Below are 15,330 nucleotides of genomic sequence, written 5' to 3' on the forward strand. Positions count from 1 at the left end.
TGGCATTGCAGGCGGATTCTTTACCAGCTGAGCTATCAGGGAAGCCCAAATGACTCTTAAAGAAGTCATTTCTGACCCTATCCAGGAAACAGTTGACTCAGCTTCTCAGTTATTATAAAACCTGGTCAATTTCTGTCAATATATTTTTCACTTCAAATTCATTACAACTGCACTTCAAATTGTAACCAAAATAAACTTTTAAAAATTGGTCTGTCAAAATAGTCTTCTGAATTAGTCTCAACATAGAAATTAATATAAAACAACTGTTAGGCAAAGATGCGTAGGTATTGTTTTCTCCTTTGTGTCACTTTATAAAAAATGATAAAACTGAGAATTTCCTTCTTTGGAAGGAATGATGCTAAAGCTGAAACTCCAGTACTTTGGCCACCTCATGCGAAGAGCTGACTCATTGGAAAAGACTCTGCTGCTGGGAGGGACTGGGGGCAGGAGGAGAAGGGGACGACAGAGGATGAGATGGCTGGATGGCATCACTGACTTGATGGACGTGAGTCTCAGTGAACTCCGGGAGTTGGTGATGAACAGGGAGGCCTGGCGTGCTGCGATTCATGGGGTCGCAAAGAGTCAGACACGACTGAGCGACTGATCTGATCTGATTTGATTATGTATCCACTCTCAAATACTATTTTTAAAACACATTCTAAAGCCAAATAAGAACAAGATGAAAATTATTCACTAAGTCACCTGTATCACTGTATCATCACAATCTCAACAACCTAATCCCCACATCTGGGTGCCCACATCTTTATTTTATAAATAAGTAAGGTAACTAATCAATCCATTTGAGAAAAGTTTTCAACAAGGTTGGTGAGGAGCCATGACAAGACTTATACTCTACCGTTACCACTGACCCATGATTATGCATATCACTCCCAAGGAAATTCCTGGTGGGGGAAGAGAAGCACAAGGTACAAGAAGTATTGCTACTTAGTTTGTTTATAGGTCTCCTACTTCTCAGAAGGATTGAGACAGAGATTTAGGAGCTATGGATTCCACATGTGACTCCTACTTACCTGCTATGAAAATTCTATAAAAACTGTAATATTCAGAACCCATAACAGATCTAAATGATATCTACTGTCTTTTGACTTAACAGCTTATCACAACATTCAGAAGAGTAGAAACACTGAAATGAAACCACGGTGAGCAAGGGTTCATACTACAGATTCTTTCACCCTGTTCCGCAAGAATGCTAGGAGGCACCTAGAATCCAAAAAACATCTAGCCTAATTGTATTGAAATGACCTAAGGTAACCATCGGAGATGGCAATGGCACCCCACTCCAGTACTCTTGCCTGGAAAATCCCATGGACGGAGGAGGCTGGTGGGCTGCAGTCCATGGGGTCGTGAAGAGTCGGACATGACTGAGCGACTTCATTTTCTCTTTTCACTTTCATGCATTGGAGAAGGAGATGGCAACCCACTCCAGTGTGCTTGCCTGGAGAATCCCAGGGACGGGGGAGCCTGGTGGGCTGCTGTCTATGGGGTCGCACAGAGTCGGACACAACTGAAGTGACTTAGCATAGCATAGCATAGCATAGCAAAGGTAACCACTGGAGAAGGCAATGGCACCCCACTCCAGTACTCTTGCCTGGAAAATCCCATGGATGGAGGAGCCTGGTGGGCTACAGTCCATGGGGTCGCTAAGAATCAGACAGGACCGAGTGACTTCACTTTCACACACTGGAGAAGGAAATGGCAACCCACTCCAGTGTTCTTGCCTGGAGAATCCCAGGGACGGGGGAGCCTGGTCAGCTGCCGTCTATGGGGTGGCACAAAGTCGGATACGACTGAGGCGACTTAGCAGCAGCAGCAGCAGCAGCAAGGTAACCACTGACAGCCTTAAAATAGCTTCCAAGTGGCTATGAATCTAGAAAAATAACTTAAGGTGGACAGGTAGCTCAGCTGGTAAAGAATCCGCCTGCAATGCTGGAGACTCCGGTTTGATTTCTGGGTCAGGAAGATCCCCTGGCGAAGGGATAGGCTACCCACTCTAGTATTCTTGAGCTTCCCTGCTGGCTCAGTCAGTGAAGAATCCACCTGCAATGTGGGAGACCTGGGTTCGATCCCTGGGTTGGGAAGATACCCTGGGGGAGGGCATGGCAACCTACTCCAGTACTCTTGCCTTGGAGAATCCCCATGGACAGAGGAGCCTGGTGGGCTACATTCCATGGGGTGGCAAAGAGTTGGGCATGACTGAGCAACTAAGCAGCAGCAAGAATAATTGATTTTATCATTTTCCCCAACACAAACAGCTGGCAAGGCAAGGGCTTAAAACAAAAAGTAAGCTAATTTTAGTTTCTCATTTACGAGGCTATGTAGAAGAAAACTAAAACAAGTATTCAACTTATTGAAAATTACTAGTTTTATATATCACTGATTTTTATGTGATATGTAATCAACATACATTTAGAAACAAACAGTTTCAGGTTCCAATCTCAGTTTTGCTTCTAACTTCCTTTATTAAGTGTGCAAATTGTTCAGTCTTTTGGTGACTCAGTTTCATCATTTATGTAAATTCTAATAAAGAATTACAGAATTCTAATAAAACAGGGCAGGTGATTTATGATTAAAGATGTGAAGTATATTCAAATCTTCTTGGGCTACTAAATATTTCATCCATCATATGTTCATTCCAACAACTTCTGATTCCCTTATTTTAACTTTTATCTCTGGACAAGACTGTATCCCTCCAGCACAGCTCTGCACTAGAATTATATCCTCAGATGTTATTAAAGGGAAGAGTGGCACATTTCAATTTTATGAATTAAAATTTACTGATACTCTTGCAGTGCTACTACACTTTCAAAAAATGAGAAATCTACCTAAGAGCTCGTTCCCTTACAGTGCACTACTTTAGTTAAGTGACTTGTATAAACGTTAAGGGGTAATTTATTCTCAAGAGAAATAAAATTATGATGTACTTTGAGAAAAGTTCAAATAAGTGGGCAAAATTTAGCCTAGAGAAAAAAACTGAGGTATTGGTGGTTGTTTTCAAAAACTTCAAAGACTATCATGTGAAAGATGGATTAAACTTGTTCCCCATATATTCAAGGGACAGAATTAGGAACAATTAAAAGGAAGACACATTTCTGAGGCAATGAGAAGCCACATGAAAGCAAGTTCTGTGTCCATCTTGTTCTCGTGGATGTATGAATATATAGCGCCTGGCAAGTGCTTGGCATACAGTAGGTTTTCCTTTTGATAGACATTAATCAACTAAATCTAAGAGTCAGAATAGTTCTAAGACCTAACAGGCTGCTTAGGAGGCAGTGAAATCCTTGGTCACTGGAATATTAAGCAAATGCCAGATGACGACTTGTCAAAAATAATTGTCAGGAGGAACTAAGCATAATGGATTTAGTCCAGCTCAATGAACATTAAGGCTCCTTCAAACTCTCAGATTCTGTAATTCTAAAAATAAATTCAGAAACGAAAAGGAAAATAAAAGTTTCAGATGAAGAAAGACTTCTTGGTAACAGTCAGGAAAACATATAAAAGCTATCATTCAATACATATCGTATTAGTGATAATTTACTAATTTTTTACAAACCTTAAAGATTTTTCAACAACTTGGGTACGATAAACTTCTTCCTGGTCCAAATTTATGGTGCAGAAACAATCTCTCATCTTGTTGGGTCCAAGATACGGCAATAAATTTTTCGCTTCACCTGTTGGCACAAAAATTAAAACTGGTGTTAAATATCACTGGCTGCTTCATGCTAAACCTTATATGGGATGCATTAAATGAAAAAGAACATATAAGATATAGCACAGAAAATAGTATTAGTGATTACAGAAAGATAATAAACTTGGTCAAAAATAGTCTGGTGAGACGGAGGTGAGGAGCTGTGTGTAACGGGGCACGTGAGATATGTTGTACCACTGGATCCCTGGTCCCAGGAAAGAGCAATGCCCCCAGCTTGTGCTCTTACCCCATCCCACCGGCACCACCCCAAGGACTTGCCTCCACAACTAATCCCTCTTTCCTGTATCACTAACTGTCCTCTCTACTGGATCATTACCATCAGGTCATAAATAAACTCTGGTATTTCCCAATTGTAAAAACAGCACAAAAAAGAAAAAAATCTCCTTTGATTCCACCTCCCCCTCATGACATCATTCCATTTCTAGACTCCCTTTCACAGCAAAACTTCTCAAAAGCAAACATCTACAGTCACTGTTTCTAATTCCACACCTTCCATTCATTCTTCCATCCAATCAGCTTTTAACTCCATGACGACAATGAAGCTACTCTAGGCAGGGTCACCAATGCCTTTCATATTGCCAAACCCAAGGACATTGCTCTGTCCTCATCATACCTGATCTGACAGCACTGTTTAATGTAAGTGAAGGCTAACATCTCTCCTTAAAACTCATTTTTTCTTGGCTTCCATAACACAGTATTTCTGGTTTTCTTCCTACATCACTGGCCCTCTGCTGACATCTTTCCCTGCTCACCTATAAATGTTGCAGTGCCTCAGGGCTCAGTTCTGGGCCACCTTCTCTTCTTTCCCTAAGCAAATTCCTTCAGTATATGGTGTTAACGCCCATGCCTCTCAGAGGCCTGAGGTCATTTCCAGGCCTGATTTCTCCTCCTCAACACTAGATGTGAATATTCAACTGCCTCTTCGAATATCCAGTAGAGTTCTCAAATTTTTTAAGTCCCAAACCATCTGATTTCCTCCCCTAAAACCCACTGTTTTCCCCAGTCTACCACCATCTTCCTCTTTTTCTCTCACCTGTTCCCCATACTTCCCACTCCCACATCCAGTCCATCAGTAAATCCACTGAACTCCATAATAAATCCCAAATGAAATCACTTCTCCTTGCCTTAATCAGTATAATCCTACAATTCACTCATCAAGGAGTGTGATCTTTTAAACACAATATTCAGATCAATCACTCCCCTACTCCAATACCATTTGACTTCACCGGGGCTTCCCCAATGGCTCAGAGGATAAAGAATCCACCAGGAATTCAGGAGACTCAGGTTTGCTCCCTGGGTTGGGACGATGCCCTGGAGGAGGAAACTGAAACCTACACCAGTATTCTTGCCTGAAAAATCTTGTGGACAGGGTCACAGAGAATCAGACAGAGATTCTTTCTGAGCAACTAAACAGAGAACAGAAGTCAATCCATTTCTAAATTCCCCTGGTCTACCCAGCCCCACTCAACTGTCCTCTCTTTGACCTCTTTCCTCCCACTCTCCCCAGTGTTCACCCTCTCTCCATTCATCAACCATGTCAAACTTGTTCAAGCTTAGGACCTCTGTCTGGAGTCCTCTAACCCATCTTCATATGGCTGTCTCTTCCTCTCATTTAGGTCTCAGTGCAAATGCCACTTCCTCAGAGAAACCCGTCCATACTATTCTATCTACAAAAATAATCCTGCTACTATATTCTATTTCTCTCTTTTCTTGATAGCATTTACAACTATCTGAAACTCTTCATTTTTATATCTGATTCCCTCATTCTTAGGGAGTTCTTAGCTACCTCATTCAAGGCCTGAGAACTTAACTGATCTTCAGGATCTCAAATAGTGACTGTCAACTATTGAGAAATATGTGCTGAATGAATATTAAAGAATCAAGTAAGTCTAGTTTTGAAGTTCTTGTGAGAAGCGGGTGCTGAAATCAGACACCCGCTAAATTAGGAAAAAAGGTGGTAGGCATTAGGGAAAGAGCATTTCCCGGAGAATCATGAAACTAAGTATTTCCATATTACCTTTGGTACTAAGTGGCCAAATGGCTTCAGACAAACCTGGGAAGAACAAGTTTTCCTGACAAAAAAGTCTGGGCTGGATAAACCCAGGTCTCTTTCTGCTTACCAACTTTAAAACAAAAGGCCATTTGAACCAATTTACTTTAAAGAAGTCTATCAGAAACTTAAGTACCTGCGAAAAACTCAATACACAAATGATTTTTTTTAATTAAAATTAGAAAAATCAGGGAGAAGTCCCTCAGAGCCATCTGGGAGACTGTCTCTCCGGCTTAAGTCCTGAGTAAGTCCACTATTGAATAAAACATACTTCTTAAAAATTAAAAGTAAAATTAGAAAAATCAATGGAAGAGCACCAGTAAGATACTGTTATTTAGTTCACCACTGAGAGATTAGAAAAAAAAATCAAGTTACCATGTCACAAAATAAACATATTCATTTCAAGTCAAAATAAAGGAATCTAATCTTTTAAATGACCCCTAAATTGCCCAATATGGGTTGGCCTTTACAAATTCACTAGTTTTCTAAAAGGCAAAAATACTGTACATCTGAATTTGTATCCATCTAGTCTCCTCTTCCTCAGAAGATTACATGTCCGCCCTTATTATCCACAGCTCATCCCTCTGCTGTGTTCTCTCATCCCCGTTTCCTCTCTCTCACTCTAGCACACTGCCCAACAATTTCATTTTCATTATTTTCGACTTTCTCCTTTAAGTCTTTCCTTTTTTGCCTCCCCTCTGTACAATCCAGAGGGTTTGAGGGTTTTTTTTTTTTTTTTTTAGCGAAAAATCCACCTAGGTCACCATAAAGGGCTTGCAATATAAACAAATTTGGAATTAAAATCATAATAAACATGCTCCATATCTAATGAGGGAATCTGGAATACTAAATCATTGCCCTTGAACATGTTGCTATTTCATTCACACAAGCGCAACTTGAGAAACTACACTATATAAATGTACACATATTCCGCCACCCACCTTTTTAAGAGGGAAACGGGATTATTTTCTCTGCAGAATCCAATGAAAGTGACATTATTAGATATTTACTTAGAATAAGGAAAAATTCAAATTCTACAGAATATTTAAATTTAAAATGCACTCAACATCACTTCCTAAAAAAGTTGTTCATAATCTTTGAATATCTGTCACTGCTGTTCAAAATAAAGTAAAATCATCTAATCAATGCTAGATCACCAATCGACCATGCTAATAGGTTAAGTCAACTTTCGAGTCTTTAAACTGTACCTTCAAACTGCAGCAGTAACTAACTGGCATTAATCAAAATAATTAATTGCCACATTATTTAAAAAGATCAAAAGTGAAGTAACTAAAGGTTAGAGAATTCACAAAAATAATGTTGCACTCCATACATCTCTAAACAAAAAGATTATTTTAAGAGCACACTCTTTATATTAAGCTACACAAAAAGAAATGAGGAACTTGAGAAGATACCTGTCCTGCATATGGTATTTTCATAGGGCCTCACTAGTTCTAGTAAATTACTGTATATAAATAAGTAAGTACACTGGTCAAAAAATAAACAAACAAAAAACTACTGCTCCTTAAAAGGCAAGCATCTGGAAAACTTATTCTATAATCTCTGCTCCAATTCTTCCCCTCCTACTCACAGCCTGAATCTGCAATTTGGCTTCTGAACCTATTTCTTTACTGTAACTCCCAAGAACACTAATAATATTTGTTGTTGTTTAGTCACTAAATCACGTCTGACTCTTTGCCACTGAGCCACCTGGGAAGCTCTGCTAATAATACTGTGCGTGTGGATGTGTGTGTTCAGTTGCTCAGCTGGGTCCAACTCTTTGTGACTCCATGGACGGTAGCCTGCCAGGCTCCTCTGTCCACGGGAGTTCCCAGGCAAGAATACTAGAGTGGGGTGCCATTTCCTTCCCCAGGGGATCTTCCTGACCCAGGGATTGAACCCACGACTTCCACATTGGCAAGCAGATTCTTTACCACTGAGCCACCTCTGTGGTAATAATGTCAGGAAACTTTGGGCATACACAGACCATTAAATTCATCATACAGGTGGAGAACCAATTTCAGCTATTTTTTTAATGTTTCATTATAAAACAATAAAAATATACTAAAATACAAACTTACAAGCTTCTCAACATTATTTCATGGTATTACTTGCAATCTTTCTCAATTTATCTGCAGCCTATTTGGCGATGGTTGGCCTTCAGGAAAATCAGGGTCTGTATCTGTGGTAGATATGGTGGGTCAGTATGACTTCCTGTACTGCAGAGACTAGAAAGCTAAAAACTACATTTCCCAGCCTCTCGTGCAGTTAGAGTTGTGGCTGTGATTTAAATTCCATCAATTAGATGCTCTCTGGAAATTTGGAGGACAAAAGAGAATGGAGGTGGCATTTAGGTTGCTTCTACTAGTAAGCACTGTCATGGAGATGTCTAGGTTTTCTATAGCAGCACTTGCTGCAGTCCTGGTATCCAGTCACAGGTTTCACAGGTATCAGGAAGGATACACAGCATCCATTCTGTCACACAGGTCGTGTGCATGACGGCAGCAGCACAAGCCAGCAGCAGTGACAACCATTTACTTGTCGCCGGCCGTTTCCTAACAGTGGCAGACTTCTGATCATGGCCCAGGTGACAAGGTTCTAAAGACTAGCAGCTAAAAGTTACAATTTCCTAATTTTTCAGGCACCTTTCTGATCCTAAAAGAGGTGGTAACTCCCATCATGGCCCCGATGCAATGTGGCTTTTGAACATTATTTTTGAAAGTTTAAGGGCTTCCCAGATGGTGCTCATGGTAAAGAACCTACTTGCCAATCAGGAGATGTAAGAGATATGGGTTCAATTCCTGGGTTAGGAAGATCCCTTGGAGAAGGAAATGGCAACCCACTCCACTATTCTTGCCTGGAGAGTCCCATGGACAGAGGAGTCTGGTGGGCTACAGTCCTTAGGGTCGCAAAGAGTCGGACACAACTAAAGCAACTGAGCACTTAAAAGTTTGACTAAAGTGTGTTCCTTCGGTCTTTCCAACAATTCTATATAAGTCACTTAAAATCATTTATTAAATCTCTTTCTGCTTACACTAGCTAGAGTTGATTCTGTAACCTAATCCTGACTAGCTTCTTTTCTTATCCTTTCTATCTTTTCTAAAAAATCTAAGAATCCCATTTCATATTACTGGTCATCAGAGCTTGGTAAATCTTTCAGCTATTAATAGATGTGGCTATCTGGATCAAACATGGACTCAGAAATTATAAAGTAATATCTCACTGCAACGACTTTTGTGTTCCATTAGACAGTGAGCTGAACAGCACAGCACACCCAAAAGGTGAGTGTCAACTTGGAAACGGGAGAAGGATACAGCCTGACTCTCTGCATGGTTGTTACTATCTGCTTTCAGAGAACACTTCTGCATTTCTTATTGTAGCATTTAGATGTGGTTTTTAAACAGTATGTACTAGCACAAAAATAGAAATATGTATCAGTGGAACAGGACAGAAAACTCAGAAATAAGCCCATGCACCTACCGCCAATTAATCTCTGACAAAGGAGGCAAGACTACCCAATGCTGGAAAGACAGTCTCTGCAACAAATGGTGCTGGGAAAACTGGACAGCCAAATGTAAAAAAGTGAAATTAAATAATTCCTTATCTCTATACATAAAAATAAGCTCAAAATGGATTAAAGACCTACACAGACACTATAAAACTCCTTGAGAAAAACATAGGCAGAATACTATTTGACATAAATCACAGCAACATCGTTTTCAATCCATCTCCCAAAATAATGGAAATAAAAACAAAAATAAACAAATGGGACCTACTTAAGCTCAAAAGCTTTTGCACAGCAAAGGCAACAATAAACAAAGCGAAAAGACATCCCACAGACTGGGAGAAAATATGTGCAAAAGATGTGACTGATAAGGAATTAGTCTCCAAAATTTACAAACAGCTTATGATGCTTAACAGTATCCTGAAGACACATTTCTCCAAAGAGGACATACAAATGGACAATAGGCACATGCAAAGCTGCTCAATATTGCTAGTTATTAGAGAAATGCAAATCAAATATTTGCATGTGATTTGTGCAAATTGGTGTGAGGTATTACCTCACACCAGTCAGAATGGCTATCAGCAAAAAATCCACAAACAATAAATGCCAGAGAGGGTGCGGAGAGAAGGAAACTCTCCTACACTGTTGGTGGGAATGTAAATTACTACAGCCACTATGGAGAACAGTACGGAGGTTCCTTAAAACACTAAAAATAGAGCTGCCATATGACCATATGCAATCCCACTCCTGGGCATATATCCAGACAAAAGCACGATCCGAAAGGTTACACTCATCCCAATGTTCATTGCATCACTGTTTACAACAGACAAGACATGGAAGTAACCTAAATGGCCATCAACAGAGGAATGGATAAAAAAGATGTGGTACATATATACAATGGAATATTACTCAGCCATTAAAAAGAATGAAATAGTGCCATTTGCAGCAACATGGATGGGCCTAGACAGTGTCATACTGAGTGAAGTAAGTCAGAAAGAAAAGGAGAAATATCGTATGACATCCCTTATATTTGGAATCTAAAAAGAAATGATACAAATGAACTTATTTACAAAACAGAAAGAGACTCACAGACTTAGAAAATGAACTTATGGTTGCCCGGGGAGAAGGGAGAGCTGGGAGGTTTGGGAAGGTCATGTACACACTGCTATGTTCAAAATGGATAACCAACAAGGACCTATTTTATAGCACACGGAACTATAATCTATTATGTGCTGGCATGGATGGGAGGCGGGGTTCAGGAGAGAATGGATACGTGTATATGTATGTATGTCTGAGCCCCTTTGCTGTTCACCTAAAACTACCACAACATTGTTAATCAGCTATATCCTAATACAAAATAAAAAGTTTTAAGTTTGAAAAAAAATGTGATTTTTAAAACATGCTTGATAATACAATATCATGTCTCCATGAATTTGGAACTCCCAAATTCTCAATATGTAAACCATGTGCACTACTTTGTGTACCTCCATCTTATCCTTAAATTTACACATCCTATTTTAACTCTATTAAGATTAAAGTGTTCAAGACATTCAATAAATTGCTAAGATACAACACTTGAGCAAGATAGCTGAAATAATGGAAATAATTTTTACCTGCATTTGAATGAAAGTAGGAGATGTTTTTAGCTTAGTCTTTATTTTAAAAATTTTGTGCATACACAAAGGTAGGAACTTGTCCTATAAAGGCAGATGTATTATTGGCCCCACAGCAAACAGTATAGATCTGATTACATTTAGAAGTGTCGCTATTTCCTTCAACAAAGAATCAATTATCAGGAGGCATATTACTAACAAAACAACTGTTCCTCTATGAAGAAAGGAGCCTGGCCTTCAAGCACAACATCTTTTACTCTGTAATAAGACCATTTCTTGTTGAATTCATAACTGGTACTCTTTAAGAGGGCTTCCTGGTGGCTCAGTGGTAAAGAACTGGCCTGCTAATGCAGGAGATGACAGTTTGATTCCTGGTCGGGCAGATTCCCCAGAGAAGGAAATGGTTACCCCACTCCAGTATTCTTGCCTGGGAAATTCCATGGACAGAAGGAGTTTTGTGGGCTACATTCAGTAAATGAGGTCGCAAAAGAGTAGGACATGCTTAGCAACTAAACAACAGCTCTTTAAGAGCTTTTCTAGTCTACATGCCTTACAACGTTAATTGTTAACCAAATTAAAAAAAAAAAAAAAAAAAAAAACACATTCTCTCTTAAAGCAAGGGTTTTAGAGATGAACTAATTATCCACCGGGCATTTGTTTCTTCCCCCTCACAGATGGGCTGCAAGTATGCCAAGAACACCTTCATATGACAGACACATCACTGGTTTTGTTCAACCATAAAATGAAACAGCCGCCTGTTCATTCATGTGATAGTAATTGTTTCTCTGCATCATTGAAACCTTATAACATCAAATACACAGCATGTAATAAAATGGTATATTTAGCTTGGATCCCCATCCTTCACACTGTTGCTAGTTCCTTTTTTTAAATACGTTACATAGCACTCCTGCTCAAGCCTTCAGTGGTTGCACACTACCTACCACTGCCCGCCTTGCAGGATAAAATCTAAAACTCCTTAGTCTGGTATAAAAATGCTTCATGATCTGGCACCATCTACTATTTAATCATAACCACACAAGTTATGCTCCACAGTACTGCACTTTTAGTTCCTTGAAAACACTGTATTCTCTCATGCCTCTGGACATTTACAGCGCTATTTTCACTGCATGAGATGCTCTCACCTGATCTTTTCCCCCACAAAGCTCTGCTTAAGGCATCTTTGTACAATCTTCCCTCAACTCCTAGGTAGTCATGTCACCTTTTCCTCTCTTTCCTACTGCATTGTATCTGTACTTCTACTATAAGGATCATATTGTATTGCACCTGTTCTGTTTCATTTAACATATTAAGTGCCTACAGGATGCCAGGCACCTTTCTAAATACTGGGAATATAACAATGAATAAAAAATATAGGTCTTTGCCCACATGGAACCATTGTACAATCTAGACAGTGGAAACAAACATCATAAACTCTTAACCAAGTATATAATATTTATTGCCATGGAAGAAAATAAAGGTAAGAGACTTAGGGAGTGCCACGCCCAGAGGGGAGAGAGAGGGAGGACAGCAATGCTATTTTATACGAGGAAGGCCTTTATATGGAGATATTCGAGGAGATATTTGAAGGAGGTCAGTGAGGGAATGAGTCACCCAGATACCTAGGGAAAGACACAAGCAGAAACAATAAAATATGCAAAGGTCATGACAGAGGATAATTTGGCATACTGAAGGAACAGCAAGGCAGCCAGTACGGCTGTAAAACAATAAACAAGGTAGGAAGGAGGAGGAAACAGTAAGAGATGAGATAGGAGTGGGGAAGGAAGCAGGTTAAATAGGGTCTTGTGGCCAATGGAAAGTCTTAGGCTTTCCTGAATGAGATGGGAAGCTATTGAAGGATTATGGGCAGAAGAATGGCATGATCTTACTTTGTTCTAAAGAATCATGGCAGAAGGTAAAAGGTGGAAGCCGGAAGCTGGACAGGAGGCTACTGTAATAATTTTGATTACAGTTAACTTAGACCAGACAGGCAGTCTTGGCATGCAAAGAAGTGGCCAACTGGTCATATAATTTGAAGACAAAGCCAACAGGATTACGGATATTTTGGATGTGGGTGTAAGAGGAAGGGAGTCAAGGATCACTTCTTAAAGAGTTTCAGCCAGAGCAGCTGGATGAACAGAGATGCCACTTCCAGAGCAAAGAGCTTCTTGTTGGCAAAGAGAGTGTGCTAAGTCTGAGACGCCTTTACATATCCAAGTGCAGATGTGCAGCAGGCAAGGAAGTGCTGGCCAGAGATAGAACCTGAGAATCATTAGCAACTACATAGTATTTCTCAAACCATAAGACTATCCAATTACAAGAACAGTAAATATGGAAAAAAGAGAAGAGATTTGACGACTGAGCCTCAGAGTTCTCCATCATTTTGCGTTAGTCGAGTTAAGAAGGAACCAGCAAATGAGACTGCTGTATGTCTCTTCACTGAATATAAACTCACCGAACCAATTCTTAGCACCATGCTTAGCTTATAATAGATAATGAAATATCTACTAATGTGTATGTTTATAACTTTAGCATGGGCAAAGAAGAGGTTCTAACATCACATCACAAGTTACAAAATTGCAAATAAACTTCTTTTTATATGTTTGATATAAGCTGATCCATGTCAGTTGCTCCAAAGGTTTAAAAAGAAAATGTCTCCTGTATAGTTACCAAAAGCACTAAATTTAAAAATCTCCATAGTACGAAAACAGAGACAGTGTACTGAAAATAAACAAAACACTCCTGAGATGCACACATTCATTTACTGAGTGCCTACTAAGATAGTAAGGACACATGAGTGCGAAAAACACACAAAAACCGTGTCCACACTGAGCTAGTAAGATGAACAGATAATAAATAAATTAAATGGTATGTTAGTATTAAGAAGGAACAGGTACCACATGAAATGGCAGAGGGAAGGGTGCCAAGGAAGGCTCCACCCACAAGGTAACTTCTGCATAAATATCTGAAGAAAAAGGGAAGCCAAGTAAGTATTTTACAGAAAATAGCTTTTAGTCATTGGCAAAAAGTAAACAATTTAAACCAAGAAGATAAATACCACTGGAAATCAAAACTGATAACCTAGATTAACAGAAATAGAAAGATGGCCCACTCTATGTGTACAAGATCAGTGATTCTATGCAAAGGTCAAAGGGCATAAATCCAGATCCTACCATATAATTTTACCTAAATCTAGAATTCCAAATATCAGGGTACTGGGAGAGATTCCAGTGTATATGCTTCTGGGCATGAATGCAAGTATGCACATACGTGTTTATGTGGATGTTTTGCAGGGACTATGTGCATGCATTTTATCTGTAGGTTTGCATGTGTGTTTCTGCGTCCTAGAGGGAGACATTACTGGGATAAGTAAGAATAGAAGACAAGTATTTCTCAAGCAGTTGCATGCTCCAAAACAATACTAAACATTTTCTAAAATATCCCACTTGGTTGGTACAACAACCTTTGACATAAGCATTACTGTTCTCCTTTATAAATTGAAAAAAAAAATCATAGTTACACTGGCAGTACAGTGAATTGACAAAAATCAAATTCCAAAGCCTAGTCTTTCCATTCCTATTCATGTCTTTCTGAACAGAGAAGTGCCTAGAGGAACAGACAGCTATTCCTTTCTGAAACTATCCTAAGAGATCCTGTAGGATCTCCAGTCTATTTCAAAGGATACCTTAAACACAGAAATAAGAGGTTCAGAATGTGAATAACTCCCAAGAGAAACTGCAAAGGGCCAGGGTCCTGGACAAGATGATCCTAAGAAAAAGATTACCTGCAGTGGGAGGAACGCTGAATCATAATAATAGTTTCCATTTATCAAATATTTACATTATACACACACACACAGATGATGTTTTTTAGGGACTTCACACGTATGTCACTTAATCTTCGTAATAACTTCTTCCAAGCAATTTTTTTTAAATAGAGAAATTGGGGACGGAGGGATAACACTGCAGGGGTAAAGCATAACAGGAACAAGTTCAGGAGGTGGAAACAGCAGGAGCACCTTCAAGAAAGCAGTTAACAGTACTAACTGACTCAAGCAGAGAGATGAAAGGGGAGTAGAAAGGATGCAGCTGTAAAAGAAAGGTGGCACTGCACAGAACCTGTGATGTCAAGCCAAGGAGTTTTAATTTCATTCAGCAAGCAACAGAGTCACTAGAAGTTTCCGTGTGATCAAATCTATGCTTCAGGAAAACCACTGACAGTTACAGGGCCTAATCTAAGGTAACAAAGGGGAAATGGAGGAAAAGAAATATGGAAGAGATACTGCAGAGGGAAAATCCAGAATTTGGCCAGACTCAGGATATGATGTTCTAATAACTGGAGTATCAACCTAAGCAGAGGATTAGAACTTTAGATGGGGGGAAGATATGAAAATATGCAAACATTATCATTTATGTACTCAACCAAAAAATGGAGTGAA

At 39.4% G+C, this 15,330-nt stretch overlaps 1 protein-coding gene across 9 annotated transcripts in view; it reads right to left on the minus strand.

The window, feature by feature from the left end:
- RASA2 (RAS p21 protein activator 2) overlaps nt 1-15,330 on the minus strand; it is a 126,479-nt gene that overhangs the window by 96,637 nt on the left and 14,512 nt on the right. For 8 of the 9 annotated variants that reach the window (XM_061419903.1, XM_061419897.1, XM_061419917.1 and 5 more), the window contains one exon: nt 3,572-3,689. In XM_061419903.1, coding sequence (XP_061275887.1) covers nt 3,572-3,689 — 118 coding nt within the window. Of the gene's footprint in view, nt 1-3,571; nt 3,690-15,330 lie in introns of those variants that run through there. The other variant, XM_061419962.1, reaches the window with a different exon arrangement.

The sequence above is a fragment of the Bos javanicus genome, chromosome 1 (assembly GCF_032452875.1).
Source record: "Bos javanicus breed banteng chromosome 1, ARS-OSU_banteng_1.0, whole genome shotgun sequence".
Classification (NCBI taxonomy): domain Eukaryota; kingdom Metazoa; phylum Chordata; class Mammalia; order Artiodactyla; family Bovidae; genus Bos; species Bos javanicus.